General features: G+C 45.3%; 1 protein-coding gene across 1 annotated transcript in view; it reads right to left on the reverse strand.

Moving 5' to 3' along the window:
- ROR1 (receptor tyrosine kinase like orphan receptor 1) overlaps nt 1-24,887 on the reverse strand; it is a 450,213-nt gene extending 425,326 nt beyond the window's left edge. The window contains exon 1 of the mRNA XM_020885651.2: nt 24,377-24,887. Coding sequence (XP_020741310.1) covers nt 24,377-24,467 — 91 coding nt within the window. The 5' untranslated portion in view covers nt 24,468-24,887. The remainder of the gene's footprint in view (nt 1-24,376) is intronic.
- Between the last annotated feature and the right edge of the window lie 29 nt (nt 24,888-24,916).

A 24,916-nucleotide genomic window follows, 5' to 3' on the forward strand; every position in this document is an offset into this window, starting at 1 on the left:
TTTCTAACTAGAAGAATGTAAACCATCAGCCCCCTGGAGCTCTGGCCTGGCTGCTGCCCCTCCCACTCAACCTTCCTAAACCTGCCCTTTCAACCACAAGCTCCCCATCCCCACAAGCAGGGCTCTGGCTCCCCTTCACTGCACCACATTCAGTCATTCCCTGTATGCTGATGGATCTGCATGCGAACAGGCAGCCACATGACAGCAAATGACAGCCTCGTCTGCGGCCCACCACTCAACATTCATATTTCTCTTAAGGCACAGATCAACACAGATTCTCATTTATTTGCATGTCTCTCTGCATCCCTGCTGCCCACCTGACCCCACTGTCCAGGAGCCCCTAGAAAACAGATGATGTTTTGGCTCAATGTATCCCTGGTGGCCAGCACAATCCCTGATGTGTGGTCAGTTCAGTTCAGTCGATCAGTCATATCCAACTCTTTGCAACCCCATGGACTGCAGCAAACCAGGCCTCCCTGTCCATCACCAACTCCCGGAGTTCACCCAAACTCAAGTCTGTTGAGTTGGTGATACCATCCAACTACCTCATCCTCCATCGTCCCCTTCTCCTCCTGGCGTCAATCTTTCCCAGCATCAGGGTCTTTTCCAAAGAGTCAGCTCTTGGCATCAGGTGGCCAAAGTATTGGAGTTTCAGCTTCAGCATCACTCCTTCCAATGAATATTCAGGGCTAATTTCCTTTAGGATTGACTGGTTTGATCTCCTTGCAGTCCAAGGGACTCTCCAGAGTCTTCTCCAACACCACAGTTCAAAGGCATCATTTCTTTGGCACTCAGCTTTCTTTATGCTCCAACTCTCACATCCATACATGACTACTGGAAAAACCATAGCTTTGGCTGATGAACCTTCGTTGGCAAAGTAATGTCTCTGCTTTTTAATATGTTATCTAGGCTGGTCATAGCTTTTCTTCCAAGGAGCAAATGTCTTTTAATTTCATGGCTGTAATCACCATCTGCAGTGATTTTGGAGCCAAAGAAAATAAAGTCTGTCACTGTTTACATTATTACCCCATCTATATGCCATGAAGCAATGGGACCAGATGCCATGATCTTTGTTTCCTAAATGTTGAGTTTTAAGCCAGCTGTTTGACTCTCCTCTTTCACTTTCATCAAGAGGCTCTTTAGTTCTTCCTCGCTTTCTGCCATAAGGGTGGTGTCATCTGCATATCTGAAGTTATTGCTATTTCTCCCAGCAATCTTGATTCCAGCTTGTGCTTATCCAGCGTGGCATTTCAAATGATGTACTCTGCATTAAATAAGCACGGTGACAATATGCAGCCTTGACATACTCCTTTCCCAATTTGGAACCAACCTGTTGTTCCGTGTCCAGTTCTAGCTGCTGCTTCCTGTCCTGCATACAGATTTCTCAGGATGCAGGTCAAGCAGTCTGGTATTCCCATCTCTTTCAGAATTTTCCACAATTTGTTGTGATCCACACAGTCAAAGGCTTTGGCATAGTCCGTAAAGTAAAGTAGATGCTTTTCTGGAACTCTCGTGATTTTTCGAAGCTGTTGGCAATTTGATCTCTGGTTCCTCTGCCTTTTCTAAATCCAGCTTGAACATCTGGAAGTTCACAGTTCACGTACTGTTAAAGCCAAGCTTGGAGAATTTTGAGCATTACTTTGCTAATGTGTAAGAAGAGTACTATTGTGTGGTAGTTTGAACATTCACTGGCATTGCCTTTCTTTGGGATTGGAATGAAAACTGACCTTTTCCAGTCCTGTGGCCACTGCTGAGTTTCCAACATTTGCTGGCATATTGAGTGGAACACTTTCACAGCATCATCTTTTAGGATTTGAAATAGCTCAACTGGAATTCCATTACCTCCACTAGCTCTGTTCATAGTGATGCTTCCTAAGACCCATTTGACTTCGCATGTCAGGATATCTGACCCTAGGTGAGTGATCACACCATCATGATTATCTGGGTCATGAAGATCTTTTTTGGATAGTTCTTCCGTGTTTTCTTGCCACCTCTTCTTAATGTCTTCTGCTTCTGTTAGGTCTGTACCATTTCTGTCCTTTATTGTGCCCATCTTTGCATGAAATGTTCCCTTGGTATCTCTAATTTTCTTGAAGAGATCTCTAGTCTTTCCCATTCTATTTTTTTCATCTATTTCCTGGCACTGATCACTGAGAAAGGCTTTCTTATCTCTCCTTGCTGTTCTCCGGAACTCTGCGTTCAGATGGATATAGCTTTCCTTTTCTCCTTTGCCTTTCACTTCTCTTTTCTCAGCTATTTGTGAAGCCTCCTCAGACAAACATTTTGCCTTTTTGCATTTATTTTTCTTGGGGATGGTCTTGATCACTGCCTCTTGTACAATGTCATGAACCTCCGTCCATAGTTCTTCAAGCACTCTATCAGATCTAATCCCTTGAATCTATTTGTCACTTCCACTTTTAGGTCATACCTGAATGGTCTAGTGGTTTTCCCTACTTTCTTCAATTTCAGTCTGAATTTGGCAATAAGGAATTCATGATCTGAGCCACACTCAGCTCCCAGTCTTGTTTTTGCTGACTGTATAGAGCTTCTCCATCTTTGGCTGCAAATAATATAATCAGTCTGATTTTGATGTCTACCATCTGGTGATGTCCATGTGTAGAGTCTTCTCTTATGTTGCTGGAAGAGGGTGTTTGCTATGACCAGTGCGTTCTCTTGGCAAAACTCTATTAGCCTTTGCCCTGCTTCATTTTGTACTCCAAGGCCCAATTTGCCTGTTACTCCAGGTATCTCTTGACTTCCTACTTTTGCATTCCAGTCCCCTATAATGAAAAGGACATCCTTTTTGGGTGTTAGTTCTAGAAGGTCTTGTAGGTCTTCATAGAGCCATTCAACTTCAGCTTCTGTAGCATTACTGGTTGGGGCATAGGCTTGGATTACTGTGATATTGAATGGTTTGCCTTGAAAACGAACAGAGACTATTCTGTCATTTTTGAGACTGCATTCATGTACTGCATTCAGACTCTTTTGTTGACTATGATGGCTATTCCATTTCTTCTAAGGGATGCTTGCCCACAGTAGTGGATATAATGGTCATCTGAGTGAAATTCAACCATTCCAGTCCATTTAAGTTTGCTGATTCCTAAAATGTCGATGCTCACTCTTGCCATCTCCTGTTTGACCACTTCTAATTTGCCTTGATTCGTGGACCTAATATTCTAGGTTCCTATGCAATATTGCTCTTTACAGCATCGGACTTTACTTCCATCACCAGTCACATCTGCAACTGATATGTAGTCAGGATTTAGAAAATTCTAGTCTTTTATCAGATAATATTGGTATGTTTCCTCCCCTTCTTCCTTCTGGTTCTCTGCTTCCTCCACCAGGCTTCTTAAAAAAATTTTAGAGCTGGAAGGGCCAGTCAAGTGTTAGTCACTCAGTTGTGGCCAACTCTGAGACCACATGGACCATAGCCTGCCAGGCTCCTCTGTCCATGGAATTCTCCAGGCAAGAACACTGGAGTGGGTTGCCATTCCCTTCTCCAGGGGATCTTCCCAACCCAGGGGTCAAACCCCAGGCTCCCCCATTGCAGGCAGATTCTTTACTGTCTGAGCCACCTTATTTTACAGATAAGGAAATTAATTTGACCTTCAAGTGATGTGGTGCCCAGTCAGTGGTCCAGATGGACAGAGCCCCTCTAGACTCTGACATCTGTTGCAGACCTACCCCAGTCCTTCCTCATCCTCTGTCTCCAGGCCAGGTAACAGGACTCACAGGCCACCACCCCATCCAGCAGAGAAGGAGACTGGTTCATTCATGGCCCAGTGCTGGAGGCAGGGAAAGCCAAGTTCTACCCCAGGCTCCTGCACTGAGGAATTCTAGGGAGTTCATTCTGACCAATGTCAGTGGGGGCCTCAGGCTCCTCACCTGTAACATGGCAACCTGACCTCAGAGTTATTGTGTGTTCAGTATCTGCCAGGGGTCTGGGAGCTTTATCCTAGTCCATCCTCACCAAAGGTAATGAGGTAGATATCATTAGCACCCCAAGTTTACAGATGGGGAAACTGGGGCTTTGAGGTTTGTCCAAGGTCAGTCCGCTAAACTGGTTTACCTGACTCCTAGGTCAGTATTTTGACTCTGTCTCATTTCACTTTGTCAGGAGCCCCCTTCAACTGTAAGAAGCTATGACAAGGAGCAAGGCCTTCTTGGGGGCACACAGGAAGCTCACCGCCATGAATCCTGTCCCAGCAATCAGCCTTCGCCCTCACCTAATTGTGTTAGCAGCAGGCAGCTCTGCCTAATCCTAGATGCACACAGTGAGAGACAGCATTCTTTCCCTGGGGGCCCCACCTCTCCTAAGATTAAACACCATCGCCAGGAGGCTGTTATCCCAACCGCAGGGAAGGACGCATCCCAGCCAAGATGGAGCTTATCGCAGGAAGCCACCGCCACGCTGGGGGAAACAAAACGCAGACCCAATGGCTCGGGTCTGATCACAGGCACTGGGTGTTGTGCCAGATAGATGGGCACACGCCTGCCAGTTGTCAGCAGGTGACGATGAAGCAGCCACAACCTCTGCATTTTCTGGAGGTGCCAGGTGGTGCAGAAGCCAGCACTCAGATTAGAGATCACGTCCTGAGCATGTCCTAAGAGCATTCCCGAGAACAAACACTACTGTTTCCCCAGAATCCAGCACTGTGCCTGGAGCAGCATAGGTATTCCATCGGTTGACAGACAAATGAACTTACTGTCCCACCACCACCAGAGTGGAAGAAAAGCAATCCTCTCCAGAAATAAAACACGGGAATTATTCAGTTTGGGATAGGTCCCTTTACTCAGTTACCCATTCTACTGTTGTTTAGTCACTCAGTCATGTCCAACTCTTCTGCGACCCCATGGACCGACCTTAAGCCACCAGGTTCCTCTGTCCATGGGATTTCCCAGGCAAAAATACCAGAGTGGGTTGCCATTTCCTTCTCCAGGGGTCTTCCAGACGCAGGTATCACACCCTAGTGTGATAGGGTGTGTCTATCCTGCATCTCCTAAATTAGAGGCAAATTCTTTACCACTGAGCCACTGAGGAAGCCCTGTTCTATAGCCCCAAATAATAATATTCATTTCTCCAAATCCACTGGGACTTACTCATTCATCCCACAGGACTATCTAACAAATGTACAAAGTAATTTTTAAAGGTACAGTTATTTCAGTTCAGTTCAGTTGCATCCAACTCTTTGTGACCCCATGAACTGCAGCACAGCAGGCCTCCCTGTCCATCACCAACTCCAGGAGTTGACTCAAACTCAAGTCCATTGAGTCTGTGATGCCATCCAACCACCTCACCCACTGTCGTCCCCTTCTCCTCCTGCCTTCAATCTTTCCCAGCATCAGGGTCTTTTCCAATCAATCAGCTCTTCCATCAGGTGGCCAGAGTATTAGAGTTTCAGCCTAAGCATCAGTCCTTCCAATGAAGATTCGGGACTAATTCCCTTCAGGATGGACCGATTTGATCTCCTTGCAGTCCAAGGGACTCTCCAGAGTCTTCTCCAACACCACAGTTCAAAAACATCAATTATTTGGTGCTCAGCTTCTTTATAGTCCAACTCTCACATCCATAGATGACTATGGAAAATCCATAGCTTTGACTAGATGGACCTTAGTCAGCAAAGTAATGTCTCTGCTTTTTAATATGCTATCTAGGTTGGTCATAGCTTTTCTTCCAAGAAGCAAATGTCTTTTAATTTCATGGCTGCAGTCACCATCTGCAGTCATTTTGGAGCCCAAGAAAATAAAGTCTGTCACTGTTTCCATTGTTTCACTATCTATTTGCGGTGAAGTGATGGGACCAGATGCCATGACCTTCATTTTCTGAATGTTGAGTTTTAAGCTAGCTTTTCACTCTCCCCTTTCACTTTCATCAAGAGGCTCTTTAGTTCCTCTTCACTTTCTGTCATAACGGTGGTAATCATCTGCGTACCTGAGGTTATTGCTATTTCTCCCAGCAATCTTGATTCCAGCTTGTGCTTCATCCAGCCCAGCATTTTGCATGATTTACTCTACATATAAGTTATATAAGCAGGGTGACAACATATAGCCTCTCCCTCTTTGGAACCAGTCTGTTGTTCCATATCCAGTTCTAACTGTTGCTTCTTGACCTGAATACAGATTTCTCAGGAGTCAGGTTAGGTGGTCTGGGATTCCCATCCCCTTAAGAATTTTCCAATTTCTTGTGATCTACACAGTCAAAGGCTTTGGCATAATCAATAAAGCAGAAGTAGATGTTTTCCTGGAACTCTCTTATTTTTTCTATGATCCAACAGATATTGGCAATTTGATCTCTGGTTTCTCTGCCTTTTCTAAATCCAGCTTAAACATCTGGAAGTTCACAGTTCACGTACTGTTGAAGCCAGGCTTGAAGAATTTTGAGCATTATTTGCTCAATGTGTGAAATGAGTGCAATTGTGCAGTAGTTTGAACATTCTCTGGCATTGCCTTTCTTTGGGATTGGAATGAAGACTGACCTGTTCCAGTCCTGTGGCCACTGCTGATTTTTCCAAATTTGCTGGCAAATGGAGTATAGCACTTTCACAGCATCATCTTTAGGATTTGAAATAGCTCAACTGGAATTCCATCACTTCCACTAGCTTTGTTCATAGTGATGCTTCCTAGGGCTCATGTAGTGATTCTTCCTAAAGCCCACAGTTATTTAAGGTCACTTATTTAAAACTTATTGAGCACTTACTATCTACACAAAGCAAAATTAAGAGAAAACTTTCAGAAAATTCTAGGCTTGGGGATAACAGGGAGCCTAGTATTATGGAAGACAGTGGATCGGGAGTTCTAAGACCTGACAATTTATTTAGAACAAAGGTGAGAAGCCTCGCCACCAACTTCACTACATACTTCCTTAATGTTTCAGAAAAAAGTGAAAGTCGCTCAGTCCTGTCTAATTCTTCATAACCCCATGTACTATACATTTCATGGAATTCTCCAGGCCAGAATACTGAAGTAGATAGCTGTTCTCCAGGGGATGTTCCCAACCCAGGGATCGAACTCAGGTCTCCCACACTGCAGGAGGATTCCTCACCAGCTGAGCTACCAGGGTGTTCACTGGAAGGACTGATGCTGAAGCTGAAACTCCAATACTTTGGCCACCTGATGCAAAGAACAGACTAATTTGAAAAGACCCTGATGCTGGCAAAGATTGAGGGCAGGAGGAGAAGGGGATGACAGGGGTAGAGAGGGTTGTGTTGGATGGCATCACCGACTCAATGGACATGAGTTTGGGTGAACTCCGGGAGCTGGTGATGGACAGGGAGGCCAACTGCATGCTGCAGTTCATGGGGTTGCAAAGAGTCGGACATGACTGAGTAACTGAACTGAACTGAACTGAACCAGGGAATTCCTAATCTTTCAGAAAAATGCCTCTGAATTTTACTGGGTACTGTAATTGATTCACCATCAAAGACATCAGCAGAAAATATTTCAGAAAAAGAACAGGGGAAATTATGTAAGTTGCAAACTTCCATTTCTCTCTCATTCACTCTCTTTTCAAGAAACAAGGAAGGAGAATTGGTATTCTGATAATAAAAATAAAGTAACATTTTCATGGTGCTTTGCAATTCACAACATCCTTTCACCTGGATTTCTCAATATATATATAAAAATCCTGAGATTTTATCAGCCCATTATGCAGATCAAGAAATTGAGGCCCAGAGATGTTAAGGAACTTGCCCAAGACTGCACAGCAGATGAGTGGCAGGCCAGGCTCAAATCCAGACTTTTTCTCTCCAGACCATGCAGTCTTCCCTCTGTACAGGGCTGCTTCATACACTCTCATAAAAAAGAGAACTATTTCTTCTCCCCCAGTTATCTGAATGCTTGACTTGTAAATGATGCTTTAGTTTTCTCATCTCATAGAATGGGTACAACAATAGGGCATTCCTAATGCAGTCCTTGTGAGGATTAAGTGATACTTGACTATTGCCTGGCACACAAATGTTACTAGTAGTAATAAATGCAGTTGCTGTTAGATTGTAAATTGAGAGCATACTTCCATTTCAAGGCTTTTATACTCCCCTTTATACTTGGTCCCCTCCTGGAGGACATCCCCTCCCCCACATACAGAGTCACAGTGCTCAGTCCTTCACCTCCGCGGGACTCTGCTCAAGAGACACTTTATCACAGGGCCCTCCCTACCACCCAATACAACAGAGCCCACTCCACCCCATCACCCTCGGCATTTTTCTGAGCACTTACTCTCATTCATTTCTTTATTTTCAGAACTCCTCCCTGAGTAGGGTCTTTGTTTTACTCTCTGCTTCACCTCTGGCATCTAAAACAATGCGAGTCACATAAATATTTGTGGAGTGAATAAAGGAAGCCTCCTGGATCCACTGCCAAGAAACAGAGATCAACTCTTGCTTGCTATCTGACTCTTCAATCTCAGATAAGACTGTAAAGTTTACAAAATATTTTTACATCCTTCATCTCCTTTAATCTTCCATAATCTTCAGGGAAGGAGTTATAATCCCCACTGCAGAGATGAAGAAACTGAGACCCCAGATCTCAGAGCAGAGCAACCCCCTGGAGAGGCAGAGTCCTGAGCTGGCTCTGGAACCTTATCGCCACCAGGCACTCAGATGTCGGGGGTCACAACCTCCCTCTGAGTTGTTCTGGCCCTGATAGAGCAGCTGAGGTTCCCAGGGAAGCGCTGGCTTAGAGAAAGGGGCCTCGGAAATGGTGTTTATCCCTTAGTCAAGCACCAAATATCACGGAAGGAAGATTTTTCTGAGCACATTTGTCAAAATAAACCCACCCATTATTATCAATAGTATATTGATAATATACTATTATCAATAGTATAGGGGAGGGAGAAGGAGGATGCACAGAATCACTGGTGGCCCTCACGGCCCTGACCTGCCTGGGGCCTCGGGCATGGTGCCCTCTCCCCTGCAGCAGGGTACCAGTATTTTCCACATCTTCTCTCAAACAGAATAGACATGAAAGAAGAGAAAGAGGAGGACCTTAAGGGAGAATTTTAATTTGCTGCCAATTAAGGGCAGAGTGACCCTAATTTATAGCAGCAGAACTCAGAGTTATCACAGATTTTCCATCTTGGGAAAACAGCTCTGCTCTCAGCCGCTCACTGCTCCCCTGCAAATAGAGTCCACAGCACGTTTAATTGAGTCCAGATTGGCTTTTTACGGGGGTGAGATTCCTCATCTTTTGGAAAAGATAGCCTTGAGATTTTCAGTTGTTCAAAGACGCGTTTTCAAATTGCCAGACAGTAACAGCAAAGCCAACTGGAATGATCCTAGTCTCTGGGAAGGAAGGACAAAGCCTAGTAAAAGTAAGGAGAGTCGTTCCGTTGGCCACCAGGCATTGTGCTCCCTGTGATCCAGACTCAAGCCTTATTCTAAGGTGCATCCAACCCAGTGAAATAGGAGATGCCACAAAATAATAACTGCACAAATAAATGTGTGTGCATGCCAAGTCGCTTCAGTCGTGTCCAACTTTGTGCGACCCTATGGACTGCAACCTGCCAGGCTCCTCTGTCCCTGGGATTCTCCAGGCCAGAATACGGGAGTGGGTTGCCATACCCTCCTCCAGGGGATCTTCCCCACCGTGGGATCAAACCCGTGTCTCTTATATCTAACCTGCACTGGCAGGTGAGTTCTTTACTACTAGCACCACCCGGGAAGTCTGCACAAATAAATATTTAATTACAAATCATAATTGTGAGTATTTTTAAATACAGGGTGCTATGAAAGCCAGTAGGTGGAAACCCAACCTAGTCTGGCCAGTCAGGGAAGTGACATTTAATTCAAAACAAAGGACTGGGAGCCGACAGGCTGGGGAAGGATGTCCCCATGGGAGGGAACAGCCATGGAAAAGCCACTGTGTACAAAGGTGAGACCCGAGATAGGGCAGCACCCAAACTGAGAAGGCCTGCCTGAAAGTCCCATCAGAGCCTCGCTGATCACAGTTTTGGTGATACCTCCACTCTTCCCCTTCCCCACTTCATTGCTTTAGGTCAGTCTTTAGGTCTTACTTTCCTATTGCCCCAAGAGCTCTGAATTTCCTTCTGAATACCATATATCTCTCCCTCTGGCCTCCTTTGCCATGGACACACTTTCACTTTGACCTTGTGCATTTTTAGAAATGCTCAGAGGTTATCAGTTATGCCTTGGATGGTGCCCAACCCCAGCAGAGGAAAGTGTGTGGGCATCCCCGCTGGCTTGGACCACTCGAGACACAGCATACTGGAGAAAAACAAATTAATATTGGCTCTCCATCTCAGATGCCACCTCCTTTAGAAACCCCCGCCAGTAATTCCAAACAATTCATACCTCTCTCCTCCTTGATCTACAAAACTTACATGTGCACGTTCCTCAAGGCACTTAATTACATTGAATTTTGCATTCACTCAACACATATTTGGTGATTTTCTATCAAGGAAAACATGCTCAACTAGATGGTTGTTAACTAACAAAGACTGACTCCCTGCTCACAGAGAAGTAGGTAGAATGGAAAGTGGCTCGTTATATGACAATGGGGACGTTATCTAACATCTCTGAGACTCAGTTTTCTTTTGGGAATAAAAAGACTGACCTCCTTTTATGAATATACATGTATGGAAAACACTATCAGAAGCTATCTCTGAGGGATAGGAGTATGGGGAATTTTGTCTTCACATTGCATTTCTGATTTTGTTTTTAGTGGACATAATTTCTCATGAGGAAAAAAGCATTCAAACTGCTTTTCTTTTAGGTTAAGAAAACAATACCACTTCATTTTGTTGTGAAAATTAGTGAGGTATGATATGTGCATGGTCAGGACACAATAACCTTCCCCAGAGCGGAGTCTATGGGCTCTGAACAAAAACTGGGGAGAGATGGAGGAGAGACTGGATCCTTGCCACACCTCTCAGTAGTACCTACTCCAGAGATCAAAGTCATTCTCTCCTACACACCAGCTTCTTTCTGGAGCAGAGACATGGCCAAGGGCATCTCTCAGCTTCCCTACCCTAAAGTGGCTGCCCCCATATCCCAGAATGGCCTATAATTAGCCCATCATAGTGAGACTGGGGGCAGGGTTATGACTGGCAGTCTCTCCATAACAAGGCTGGAGAGTGGACAAAAGCAGTTTCTTTTCCCAGTAGATAAAGAGAGCAGAAGGAGGAGGTTTAATTCGGGCAACACTTTTTGTAAAGACAAAACAATAGGATTCCACTACAAAATACTAAATGCCTTGCCAGCTGTGTCACCCCCTAGTAGGTGCTCAATAAATGATGGTGACTATTATTACACCATTAACATGGAGGTTTGGGCTAAATCGGAATAAATGAGCATGACTTAGGAGAGCTGTGTGGGAACGCTGGCTGAATGTGAGAGCACCGGGGAAAGAAAGACAGAAGAGTGAATTCCTGAATGTGGGAGCACTGGGGGTTGAAGAACAAGATTTCAGGGAGGAGAGATGAAGAAAGGGAAGAACTTGAGCCGGATGTGGGGAGGGGTGGTGTTAACTACACAGATTCCAGAGGCTGCAGGACAGAGAAACCACTCTACACAGAGATCAGGACAGTGAGGTTTGACTCAGTGAGTCTCAAACCATGTGGGGATATCAGTCTTGCCTAACAAAAACAGTAAACTTCCTACTGAAGAGAATCCTGTCATATACTTCTCCTGTATCCGCTTTAGCTGCTAAACAAATATTTATCCAAATGGAATCGCCTGTGACTTCCTGGGAGTTTACACAGGACGTGTCACTTGGCAGGCAAGGAGCTGTGGCTCCCAGGTCCCTTCTTTCCTCTCCTCTACATCAACACTTAGCAGGCAGACCACTGGCCTGTTGATTTGATCCTGTGAGTCTGGGGGAATCTGCTTTCACTAACATCCCAGACTGGTTAAGAAACTTTCTAAACTTGAGTCCTGAGGCTGAGAGCTGGAAGGGTATTGATAAAACATTTTGACCATCTCATAACTGTACACACATACACACATACACACACACACAGTTTTAATCCCAACACAAAGATGAAATCTGACAAGTACTCCTTAAAGAAAAAATCGAGTTGCAGCCGGTGTAAGGGAGCAATGCGTTACTTTCATCTTGGGAAGGGAAACCAAGCAGTGTTGGAAGTGCTGGACTCTCTCGGCCCCTCGACTACTTGCAGGGCACAGTCGGATATGGTGCCTTGCTGACAGCTGGGGAGAACAATGTGGGCACGCTCAGCTCCACTCAGCTCCTCACTTGCTCAGTAGTGGGGAGAGATGCCCTTTATCAGCGGCCCTTGGGAAGCCCCCATCACAGGTTTTGACACTCTGAAGACTACCTGGCCACAGACAAAGCACTCCATTCCTTGGCTCAGGGACACCGATGTGAGTGGGCAGAGCATGCTGTGAGCAGCAAAGAGAAAGAGAGGGCAACTCACCAGGAGGTTAAGAACATCGTCACAAATTGTTGCTGCTTATTGTCAGTCAGCCTACTGCTAATCTCAAACAGGCAATATTTTGCAACTAAAAGTTCCCATATAACACCCAGCAATTCTCTGAAGGGAGGCGGTAAAGAGCCACCACGGAACTAAGCACTACTTTCTTAAGGCACGGGTCTCAGAGGAATCTGTATGAGAAGAACTAACTTCCATCACACTGAACATTCAGGTGGGAAAAGAAAAACAACCAATCCTCTGCAGGGAGTATGAGAATTCTGTACAAACTATGACCACATAGGTGTGAAATTCAAGAGGTGAGGATATAATAGCCTCTCTTGTGGAGAAAAAGTAAAATAGTTGTCTTGATGGATGCCTAATCCCATCAGGAAACGATGTCAGTTTCCCTGGAAGAACAGATAGGAGCCTTTCCAGGAACTTTAGGATTTCAGGCAACAGGATCTGTTCTTACCTTAGGTTGTTCAACCTTCACAAGGCTTAAGAAAGTCCCTGTCCTTGAGTAATATTAATATAGCTATAACCTAAAAGTTCTAGGTGCTAGGAAGGTCTGCCCCAGAGATGGTTATATCATCAAAGAAAGGTTCTGAGGTTTAGAAATTTTGCTCTATCACATCCTGGGGAAATCTCAAAGGAGGCAGTGCACTCTCATTCTCTCCATTTAATTCATGGGAGTAGCTACAAACACATACTAAACACCACCCAGGCACTGTACGTGCACTTCCGGTGGTTCTCCCCACCCTGTGCAGGTGGGCACCCTTATGCTTCCCATATTACAGGTGAGGAAGTTGAGTCTCGGGGAGGTCAAGTCATTTGCTGACCCGGCAGAAAAGTGTTGAGCTTAGTTTCGCAACCGACTTTCTGATGCCAAATCCCTTCTGTTACTGGCTCCACTGCACGCTGCAATCGCCAACCACTTAGGAAACTCCTCCTTTTGAAGTAACTTCTCTCAGTCTATTTGCAAGTGAACTTTCCTAAATTACAGGGATCTTAGCTCAAGGTTCCACCTACAAATGGCTCACAATCGTTTCCAAAATGAATAGCTGATTTGTGGAGAATCAGGCAAATTCATTTACTACTGATGAAACTGCAGTGACAACAGACCAACATCAGTCTCATACGGTCACAAATTCCAGTCTCTTAATTTTGGTCACACCATGTGGCTCTCTAGTTCTCCAACCAGGGATCAAACTCGAGCCCTTGGCAGTAAAAGCTCAGAATCCTAACCACTAAGACTGCTAAGAAATTCCCCCAGGTACTTAGGGCATAAACCACTAAAAGCCAAAAGTTAAAGAGACTGGGTTTCAGACAGGCTCCACCAGCTGTAGTGACCTTAGGTGAGTTGCCAACCTCACAGGCCTAATTTTAAAAGGGAGAGAGAAAGATAGAAAGCTAAAGAAAGAAATCTTGTTTTGTTAGATTATTTGAAAAATTAATGGTAATATATAGGAAATAGTTTTGTAAGCTGCAAAGCCCTATACACATGGAAGATTCGATTATGATTATTTTGACTCAGCTATTTGGCTGGATCTTACAGAGAATCTGAATCATCAGAGTTTTTTTTTTTTTTTTTAATGAGGTGCAAAATGGCATAATGATCAAGGATCAAGCCCCAGACTCAGGATAACTATTTTCAAATCCTGGCTCTCCCACTTAACTTGCTGTTTGATCTTGATCAAATTACTTACCTTTTCTGTACCTCAGTTTTCTCATCTGGAAAAGGGAGCTAAATAATTACTGCTTATCTCACAGAGTTGCCCTGAAGACAATACAAGTTAAAATACTTAAAGAACTTAAAATAGCTCTTCGTACTCAAGATGTTTGATGTGTTATTACTCTACTAGTATGACGTTTATCACACAGACAAGAGGTAGGCTACAGTTTAAAAGCCTCCATTACAAAACAAAAGTGATGCAGCATAGGCAATAAGATACAGGATACTTCTGACCAGCAGCCCAGCAGTGTGCTGGGTTTTTAACTCTGGGACGCCCTTTTATAGAGAAAAATAAGTCATCAGGCTCCCAGTAAAACCCTGCTTCTCCCTCCCTTCCCCTGCTGGCTTCCTACACAAACAAACATAAAGGCACCACTCAAAGCCCTCTTTCCTCTTCCTTACTCTCCCATCCCTGAAGATCAGCTTCATCCCAGGGTGAAGGCCCAATTGAAGAAGCCTAGACAGCATGGGCAAGTCCCTGGAGACCAGGGCAGTGGCAGAATGTCCAGCTTTTCTCCTCCACTCTCCATCTCAATCCTTCCATCCTTCCCGGCTCATATCACACCCCATTTCCTCCCAAAAGACTTCTCGGCACTCTGCATCTGCAATTGCCAACTCTATATTTGCTGGCTGCATAATTATTACACAAGTGCCTATTTTATTGCTCCCAAAAGGTAACCTCCCCAAGGGCTAGTCATAGTTCTTCTAGAATCCCCACAGTGCTGAGTATGATGCTCCAGACAGACATCATATATATGCCATAAATAACTGGGGAAGGGGCTGAATTCACTGGAAGGAGCCCAGAATCCCTGCTAAGGGGTCAGATGCAAACCAGGTCTGAGCCTTTACTCCTCTTCCCAAGCTCATGGCAGACGCCACCATCAGATCACAGCATTCCCTCCCAGAGACCCTGGAAGAAACCTCAGCATCCTTTTCAACACTGCACCACAGGCCGCCAATACAAACTGACTAGAAAGATTAACCCTTTTTGCCTTCTCTGCTTCCTAGGCATTTCCTTAACTGAGACTCTTTACCTCTGGGCCTTCACCACTATTACCATAACCACCATACTCTATTGTACAGAGCTGTTGACCTGCCTGCCTCCGGTAGACCAGGCTTTCAAAATTTTAATCATGAGAGCTCAATAATAACCCAAATTAGCATGTACCAAACTGAAGCTAAAGTTTCCCCAAACAATATTCATCTGATTAATGTAATGCACTTTGATATATCCCTATTATATTCCTATCTAAAATACTGATTCAGACTCACAAAATTCATCTCATGGTACACTATGGTTTATAATTATATCCATATGATAAATACACTGTGCTTAGCCACTCAGTCATGTCCAACTGTGTGTGTGCCTGTGGACTGTAGCCTGCCAGGATCCTCTGTCCATGGGGATTCTCCGGGCAAGAATACTGCAGTGGGTAGGCATTTCCTCCTCCAGGGGATCTTCTCAACCCAGGGATCGAACCCAGGTCTCCCACATTGCAAGCAGATTCTTTACCATCTGAGCCACCAGGGAAGCCCAATATGATAGATAGATAAATATAAAATATTAGATCTATAAACAATGTTCCTTAAGATAACACTGTGCTGTGCTATGCTTAGTTGCTTAGTTGCTCAGTTGCATCTGACTCTTTGCGACCCCATGGACTGTAGCCTGCCAGGTACTTCTGTCCATGGGGATTTTCCAGGCAAGAATTCTGGAGTGGGTTGCCATGCCCTCCTCCAGGGGAATCTTCCCAGCCCAGGTATTGAAGCCAGGTCTCCTGCATTGCCAGTGGATTCACCACCAGTTGAGCTACCAGGGAAGCACAACTGTAACTAATAATCCCTAACATCTTAGCCTTCATGCTCCCTAAAAAGGTGTGGACTGGTGGGTAGCTTGCACTGGGCAGTCACTAAGGGTGGATTTCAAGCCATTTGCATCTTGTGGGATTTTCAACCTATGACTTCTGGAGGTCCCATGTTCAAGATCATAGCAATCCTGCCTGGGAAGCTTTTTAAGTGTCAGGTGTACAAGTGACACTCATTGCCTTCAGTCTCTTTCCATTGGCTAATATGTAGTCACATGGCCTTACAACTGCAAGGGACCTGAGAAATGTAGTCTAGCCATGTGCCCAGGAAGAGATGACACAGATCTAATGACTAGCTAGAAGTCTCTGCCAAAGACTTGCCATCTGAAAAATTCTCCAAGGGAAGGAGCTAGCCTTACTCCCATTTATATCTCTAGTGACTAGCAAAATATGTGGCTCATAGTAAGTGCATGGAAGATGTATGGTCGGAGAATGAATGGAGAACATGGTAGGTCCTGGCCAGAGCTCCAGAAGTGTTATGGTTTATGATTAGGCTTAATGATTCTCTCCAAACTCACACCTGTGCAAATCCCCTCCCCTGCCCAAAGCAGACCTGAATCTGAAAATCTGGATCAAGGCAGGTGGGGAAGATACCATAGAACAGCTATGAGCACACAGGCCTTGAGGCAGATAAATCCTGACCAGGCCTGCCTCTGGTTACAGAGCTACAGCTGAGCATCCAGGATGCTGAGCGTCTTCTATGCATTCTCTCACTGCATCCTCACAATAAGCCCCTAAAGAACATGGATTTCTCCCTCTGACTCTCCAGTTCCCTGAGAATGAACATCCTCTACCCCTATGTTCCCAGAGCACTTTTTCCACAATTCTTTCCTATGGTAAGTACCTCACAACAAATGAGTTCCAGCCTGAGAGCACATTCATAAGTCCAATTTGTTCCTAAGTCCAATAAAGCTATTAGCCTAGGTACCCAACTAACACAATCGCGATAGAGTACTGTCCTGTAACTGTCTTATTGTACTTTTCACACAAATAGCACATAAAAAAGACACAAAAAATAAAACATTTATAATCTTGCAGTACAGTACCATGAAAAAAACAGTAGTACAATACAACAGCTGACATATAGGGGCACATTCTTTGAAAGTTTGCAACTTGAAGGTCCATATGTAGGGTAGTTACTCTAATTCATGTATGGGGGAGCTAGCTGACATGCGGAAGTACATATCTATTCACCCTGCCTCTCCAATTCCACCTCAAGGATAATGGAAACAGCAGACACTTGAGGGTCAAAATACCTAGGATCAAATGCCAAACCCAACGTAAGAGTTGTGTGAGGCTAGCTAAGACACTTACCACAATATTTGAGCCTTGACTTCCTCGTCTGAGAAATGGAGTCAGAAGTCCAGCCTCAAAGGGATGCTGGAACATATAAACCCAATACCAATAAAGAACTATGCCTAGCACATAGTAGGTTCTTTAAAAAGTAAGACTGTCCCTCCTTCTTCTCTCTTTGAGAGCAGGGATAAAGTTTTATTCCTGAGCACTAACACCGTATCTTGCACATAATAAATATATAACAAATGTTAGTTGAAATGCATTGAATGACCAGCACTTTACTGTTGAAAAATACAAATAAAACACACAAACCCGGTGTGAATCTTTAGAAATCCTTTTATCTCCCCTCCCCCTTCCCACACATTTCACTACTCTTTTCTCTTTGGGAAATGTGAACTTCTTTTTCTCATACTCAGAAATTCTAAATGGCTAACAGAGCACCTCAGGATTCTTTCCTCTGGCCATTATCCTTCTCTTTCAAGTTGTGCTCAGCAAGATTATTTGGATATTGGAGCTAAAAACGGTCAGATTACAAGTAGAGGGCCCTGAAATGTAACATTCCCCATTGCAGGATTCTGGAATTACACCAAGCACCAGGGAGGGCTTGCTCTTCCCCAAAGAGCTCACTGTTCTGAAAAAAGTCTTTGTTTTAAGGCTTTGCGAAGCTGCCCTGTGGCATCTCCTCTGGGGTCCGCAGCACTAGTGTGGAACTGCTCACATCTAGAATATCTACATGCTCCCTGTAAAACAGAACATTCAAGAGTTCTACTATCCTGTAAAAACTGCTGCTGAGTCTTGGTTTATTTCACAGCATAACAATCGTTGTTTTGGAGCCACTTGTTCTGATTTCTCCAGCAAGCCCCTGCTAATGATAGCAGCTAACACAGGTTTGCTAGGCTTTGTATCAATTATCTCCTCTAATGCTCACAAAAACCCTATGAGGTGGATATTACTGTTACCCCATTTTGCAGAGAAAGAAACAGAGACTCAGAAGGTCAAAGAACTTTGCCCAAGGTCACACAGCCAGCAAGCAGCAAAGCCCCTAGACTAGCAAACCCTAGTCTCTGAGGTTCCAACCCCATTCCGTTTCTGTTACTCCACACCACCTTTTTAAATGGCTATAAAAGAAAGTCCTTTCTGTATAGAAATACTTGAAAAAATAAACAGTTTGGACTGGTTGATCTTTAGGTCCCTTCCCCCTCTTAAAAAAGAAATCTATGGTTCTACGGAAAGAAGGGGGAAAAAAAAAAGGAAATGTAAGGAGGCCAAACATTATGAGGCTTGGCTTATCAGTATTTAATAACAGCTTTTGGATCAAAACTCTACAGAACCTTATTTATGGTCAGACAGTTACTGTTAAGCAGAACCTTTTTATACAACCTTTTCATCTGAGGATATTGTAGCCTTCTACTGCCTTTCTATTAGTGAGAGATGGGGTGTGAAATTTGCTGGCCCTGCCAACATTATCCCATTAAATTATCTGCCCTCTTTCAATGTACTTCGCTCAGGGGCACCAGTTTGAGCCTCAGGCCGTGTGGCTGTCGTGCCTGGGCATTCTGAGGGGGAGGTGTGAAGGAGAAAGTTCAGGTGGTAGTAGCACCCCATGACATAACATCAATCCACGTTTCACTGCTCTACCAAAATAAAGTGGATGCCACAATTATACCATTCCTAAACAAACGGAAAACCCCAACCAAGCTCACTGCAACAAAGAGAGAGCCTTTTTACTGCTGTTTATTTTTATTTTGTATTTGTTAGCTTTTTAGATATTCCTGGCATGCAAGTCAGGCTCCGTGTAACAAGCAGCTGCATTTAGTTAAGGATTTCGAAGAGTTCCCCCTCCCCACCCCATTATCCTCCCCCCACCGCCCACTTAAACTCCAGAGAAATTTCTCAGACTCAAAGAAGGCTATTCCTTTCTCTTCGTCTGTCTACAGAACAGTCTCTCCCGACACACCTCAGGGATTAGGTAAGGCCAGGCTGAGGCTCTTGTGTCAAGAAGGAGACCTGGGAGACTTGAGTGTTTCCCAGCTGGGGCTGGATTTGCAAGGGTCTGATTCACATCGGGAACTTGGAGCAGGCAAGCCAGCTCTCCCACCAGAGAATACTCTAATAAATCATCCCTGTTCAGCTTACTACCCCAAGTTGTACACCACGATGCAAATACAGAGGCACTTCATCAAAATACATCTCATCGCTGGTTGGAAGGAACTGCCAGACACACTCCTCAAACCGCATCCAAGTTGCAGTTCGTTACAACGATATAATTCCTCTTGATCAGAGGTGCAGACCATCAGAGGCCCTTCCGGTCTATCTCTGAATTACAGCAGGTCTGGCTTAGGGAACTCCAGAACAGGAAGGAAAACTGAAATTGGCCGTCTCCAGTCATTTCTTATGGGCTTCTCTGATGGCTCAGTGGGTAAAGAATCTGCCTGCAATGCAGGAGACGCAGGAGACTTGGGTTTGATCCCTGGGTCAGGAAGATCCCCTGGAGGAACAAATGTCAAGCCCCTCCAGTATTCTTGCCTGGAAAATACCATGGGCAGAGGAGCCTGGCAGGCTACAGCACATGGGGTTGTAAAGAGTGGGACACAACTGAGCACAATCATTTCTTATAACTCCTAGATATGGCTTAAAAAAATGTTCCTTTGCTACTCTCAGAATACCTAGGGGAATGGCCCCTTTGGCAACTACATAACATAAAAGGAGTGTAAATGTTAAGACTTAAGCAGGAAAGACTGTCCAGGGCAGCAGTTAGATAAGAGCATGAAGTCTTAGGGTCTGTAAGGCCAGCAAGGCCATTTCCTAGCCATGTGACCTTAGGAAAGCAATTTAACCTCTCTATGCCTAAATCAAAATGAGCTGATTACACCACCTTCCTCATGGGGCTGTTGCGAGGATTCAGTGAGTTAATACTTGCAAAATGCTTAGAATGGTGACTGGCCTATTGTAAGGATTATGCAAGTGTTTGTTAAATAAATTGTATAAACAGAGGCATCTCGGAATGCTTGGGTTCAGGGAAATACATTCCTAGTTGAGGTCAAAGGATTTGGCACCATTCATCAGCTTCTCTCAGGCCCAATAACAGCCGGCCTGGTGGGAGACAAAGCGGAAAGTGAGACAAGATAGAGGCCCCATGGATTGTGCAGATGTGGGCTAAGACCCAAGACCCCCCATCATCCTGCAATCCCTTGCAACCTACCCAGGAAGACAACTCATGCCCCAGGCATCAAACACTCCAAATCAATGGCTCCTATCTTTGGGGGATTAGAGTTTTCTTTAAAAGTCAGATTATAGCTAGAAACATACAACCATAAAAATTCACATTAAATTTTGCATATTATTTCTGGGGGTTTGCATAGCCTTAATTTCAGGTACCCCAATTTAAGACCCTCTAGTATGGGTGCTCTTCTCCAGTGCTTGCCATTCACGGTTTCACTTAGATCTCATACACTCAGGTTGGGCTCACAAAAACTAATCACCATACCCAGGGAGTATAAGAGAAAAGATTTAAACCCATTCTGGTTCTGTTAACTCCAACACTTGTGCTCGTAACTATTAAGCTCCACTGTCAAGTTCTACCACACTCTCTTCATACTAGAAGACGAAAAAAGAAAAGGAAAAATCCTTGAAAATATGCCATGTTGCGTTTTTACTAGGAAAAGCAAATTATACCACTTTGAAATTATACAGCTTTACATATGACCAAGATTATTCTCCATGCATTCAACAAAAAACTACGGCCCACCCTTACTATATATGTATATATGTCATTTATATAGATATACATATATGTATGTATGTATGTGTGTGTGTACATATGTATATATATACAGAAGGGTATTCCAGGTAGCTCAGTGATAAAGAATCCGCCTGCCAATGCAGGAGACACAGGAGATGCAGGAGACATGGGTTCAATCCCTGGGTCGGAAAGATGCCGTGGAGAAGGTAATGGCTACCCACTCTAGTATTCACGCCTAGAAAAAACCCTGGACAGTGGAGCCTGGCAGGCTACAGTCCATGGGGATGCAATGAGTTGGACACGACTGAGTGGCTGAACACACACGTATATATACATATAGCCTACAAAGCCCTCCATTCTCCATAGGATGCTGGGTAAAATTTTCAGAAATATTTTAAATAGGGTATGTGGTCACCACCAAACCACAGCCAATTTGGACACTAATGGATGCAAGTGACACACCATTTAGAAACTTTCAAGTCTAATTTGAGGCCTAGGCTCGCCATGTAGGAGACGGAGAGGAAAATACAGCCCAAAGTTTAGTCTGTAAAAGGACTCCTAACCAAATATCAGGAAGATAACCCCAGGTATCAGAATAGCAATACAGCCATAAGGAAACTGAATCGATATTAGAAATTAAACATTCCCAACACACTGCCAGAGGCAGTGGGACCACACCGTTTGTCAACTGGGCCTCAACGTGGCTCCCCCAGGGAGATCTTCAGGTGTCTCCAATGATGATGGGGCTGAATAGCTTGGTCCCCAGTGTTTTCACTAGCAAGCTAACAGTCTTACTGCCCTCAAGAGACTCTGATTCTAGAAGCAGACAGAACAGGCACCTATTAAAACAGCTTTGGAAAGTTTACAAAATGACAGCAAACAGTAGCAGGCCACCACCCTCTGACTCCAAGCAGCCAAACCACAGAATCTATAAGACTCTGAGAGGCCAGAGTGGGTTCTATATGCCCTGAACTCTGGGTACAATTATCAAGGCTTCAGTTTCTTAGAGAGTTTTAGCTCTGGATTGGTAAGAGGTCGATGGGGAGAAAACAATGAACAGGACAGAAAAAAATAAATGTAAAGGTTTGCTACTTCTGGCTAACAAAAGAGAGAAGTGATGGGAGAAATGCTGAGCATTTTTTTAAATAAATAAATGTAACATATCTCCCTTTAGGCTGATTTCCTGAGCCTCTGGCTGAGTTAGCTTGAGAATCTTGGATCAGACAAGAATAAATCTGAGTTCCACTAGAAAATCTGTCCCCAGAGAAAAGATCAAGCATTCACAGAAGTGGAAAGGGATTTATTAGACAATAAATAAGACAGTAATAATGGATTTTAGTTCATTATTGAAGAGTCCAGGATAGGCAATACTCTTTAAAAAAAAATAAAAGATAAATTTTAATGGGAGAAAAAGAAACAATTTTAATTCATACCTATGGAGGTTCCACAGAAATGGGACCCAAAAAGTGGCCAAAGAAGTGGCAACTTTTATACTTTCTAGACAAAGAAACAATAAATTTGCGAGAAATTTTAAGTTTTTTAAGCTTGTAGACAGTTAAACAAGATAGAATTTGGGTGACTGCTTACAAAATTAATTGTGTTACAATGATTACAGTGTCTACATTACAATTGTCTACAATGATTACAAAATGATTGTCTGAACGTTTATTTAAAGACAGATTAAGAAGGAAAGGTACAATGGACCAACATGTCCTCTCCTTGGTTCTTCCCCATGATCGAAAAGCATCAATTGCTGAAAGGTTATATAGAAGGAAAGGAGTAGACAGAGGATATAACTGAAATAATCAAGGCCCCAAGCTAGAAGCCTTGCCTTGCTAGAATCACCCTGGTTATCTCCACCTCAATTCACCCTGCAACCTGACATCACGACTGTTTACAATGTTGTAGGCAGTATGGCCCATTTTTTACTTTTCACCCAGGTGTGTGGCATGGAACCAGATGTTTGGCATCAAGGAAGCAAATATCCATGTGACCAAGCTGTTTACATTTCATTAGGATTTTTCATCAGGAAGGTGCACTCCCTGCTGATGTACATCTTAATTACAATTAGGAGTTGTATTTACCCCGGAGGAGTCTCCAGATTAGCACAACCACACTATAGGATCAGTTTCAGAATCATCCTCGGAAAATGCGGTTCCCACTTCCCCAAAGACATCTCTAAGAAATCAAAATTCACACACAACTTCCTTCCAGAGTGTGTTTTTCTACTACGAAAAAAATATTAGCTAGATTTTAGTCCAAACTAATTCTGCAGTCATAGTCCATGTAAGGAATAGATATCTTCCCCTCAACTGCTAAATAGCCCAGAGCCTTTTTTCTCCCTAAAAGCACAGCGTTAACTTAAAAATGAAAGATGCATGATAAAAGAGCATGGGTTGGGGCTGGGAGGGAGGCAGGGAAGAATTCAGGGTCTCCAATACTCCCTCAAGGGATGCCTGTTAAAAGTGAGGCCCAAGACCCTGGAGACTTTAATCAACTTTCCCCCTCCAACCTCCAAAGAATGAATCGGTTGTCTCCACAGGCGCAACCCGGCTCTTCCCTCTCATTGTGTACCGGCTCAGACTCAGCAAGGATCCCAGCTTCCCGCAGCGAACTAAGACGCCGGAGCTTTCGTGAAGTCTTTCTCTAACTGTTGCGATTGTCTTTGGAGATTACCAAAATCAAGTATGCATTAGCTGGCTTTCCCCTCCTGTTCGTCACACACACACACACACACACACGTGCACTTAGGAGCGGCAGGCCTGACAGCACATTTTGCACAAAGTGGCGGCGGCGGCAGCGCACACGTTGTGGCCTCCATCGTGACCCTCCAGAAGCCCAGCAAGTCGGGCACCGTGGAGATGCGAGGCCGCCCGAGCCCCAGGAGGACAGAGCTTTTGTTTGGGTCGGTCTGCGGACGACACAGACTCTCGCAGGCACCTCTGAAAATACAAACTCCCTTCTGGCCACGCTCTCCAGGACCGCTGCGATTTGGGAGCAGGATGGACTTGAACACAAGTTGAAGCGCATTTAGGGGTCCAACGAGAGATGGGGAGACGAAAAGCATCCCGTCGCCCCACGAACCCCAACCCCTCCACGCTGTCCCAGCGCTGACAACTGAGGTTGGGCGTCGGGAAAGAAGTCCCGGGCGCACCTCCGGCCCGCATCGAAGTTCGCGGGTGAATCCTCGCCTGTCTCCCCGGCGCCTGAGGTCGCGCTGGAGAGTCACCCGACGGGACGCCGGCCGCCCCCCGAGGCGCGCGCGGAGCTTCCCGTCTACCCAGTGCCGGACGAATCGGCTGGAGGTTGGCGGGGGCCGGACGGGCCCGCAAACTGGCCGATGCGCCTCTTACCTTGGGCAGTGGCCCCGCGCGCCGCCAGCAGCAGCGAGGCCAGCAGCGCCAGGAGCGGCGGGCGCGCCCCGCGGCGGCGCGGCCGGTGCATTCCTCCTCTCGCGGCTGCGGCGGCGGCGGCTCCCAGGCCGCGCGCAGAACATCCACGGGTTCTGCCCGGGGTCCCAGCCACCTCGTCCCGGTCGCTCTCCCCGCAGGATGCCAGGGGCGTCTGCGAAGTTCTTTGTCCGTCTAACCTGCTCCTTCGCCTTCGCCCGGCTGCTCAGGACCCCGTAAGCGCGGTCCCTCCCCAGCCCTCTGGCTGCAGCCTCGCCGCGGCCGGACAGTCAGCTCAGTCGCGGGTTGTCGGGGTCGCACTCGCGGAAGGCGAGTCTCGCCGGCGCGGACTCTGAGAACAGCGCGCCCTGCGCCCGGGGGCTGCCGTCCCGGGGCTCCCTCCGTGGCGGCCGCGGCGGCTCCTCCCGCTCTGCGCGCTGGCTTTCTTGCACTCAGCCTCCCTCAACTTGTCACTTTCCACCAACTCTCCAGCCCAGCGCCTGG

The sequence above is a fragment of the Odocoileus virginianus genome, chromosome 5, assembly GCF_023699985.2.
Source record: "Odocoileus virginianus isolate 20LAN1187 ecotype Illinois chromosome 5, Ovbor_1.2, whole genome shotgun sequence".
NCBI lineage: Eukaryota > Metazoa > Chordata > Mammalia > Artiodactyla > Cervidae > Odocoileus > Odocoileus virginianus.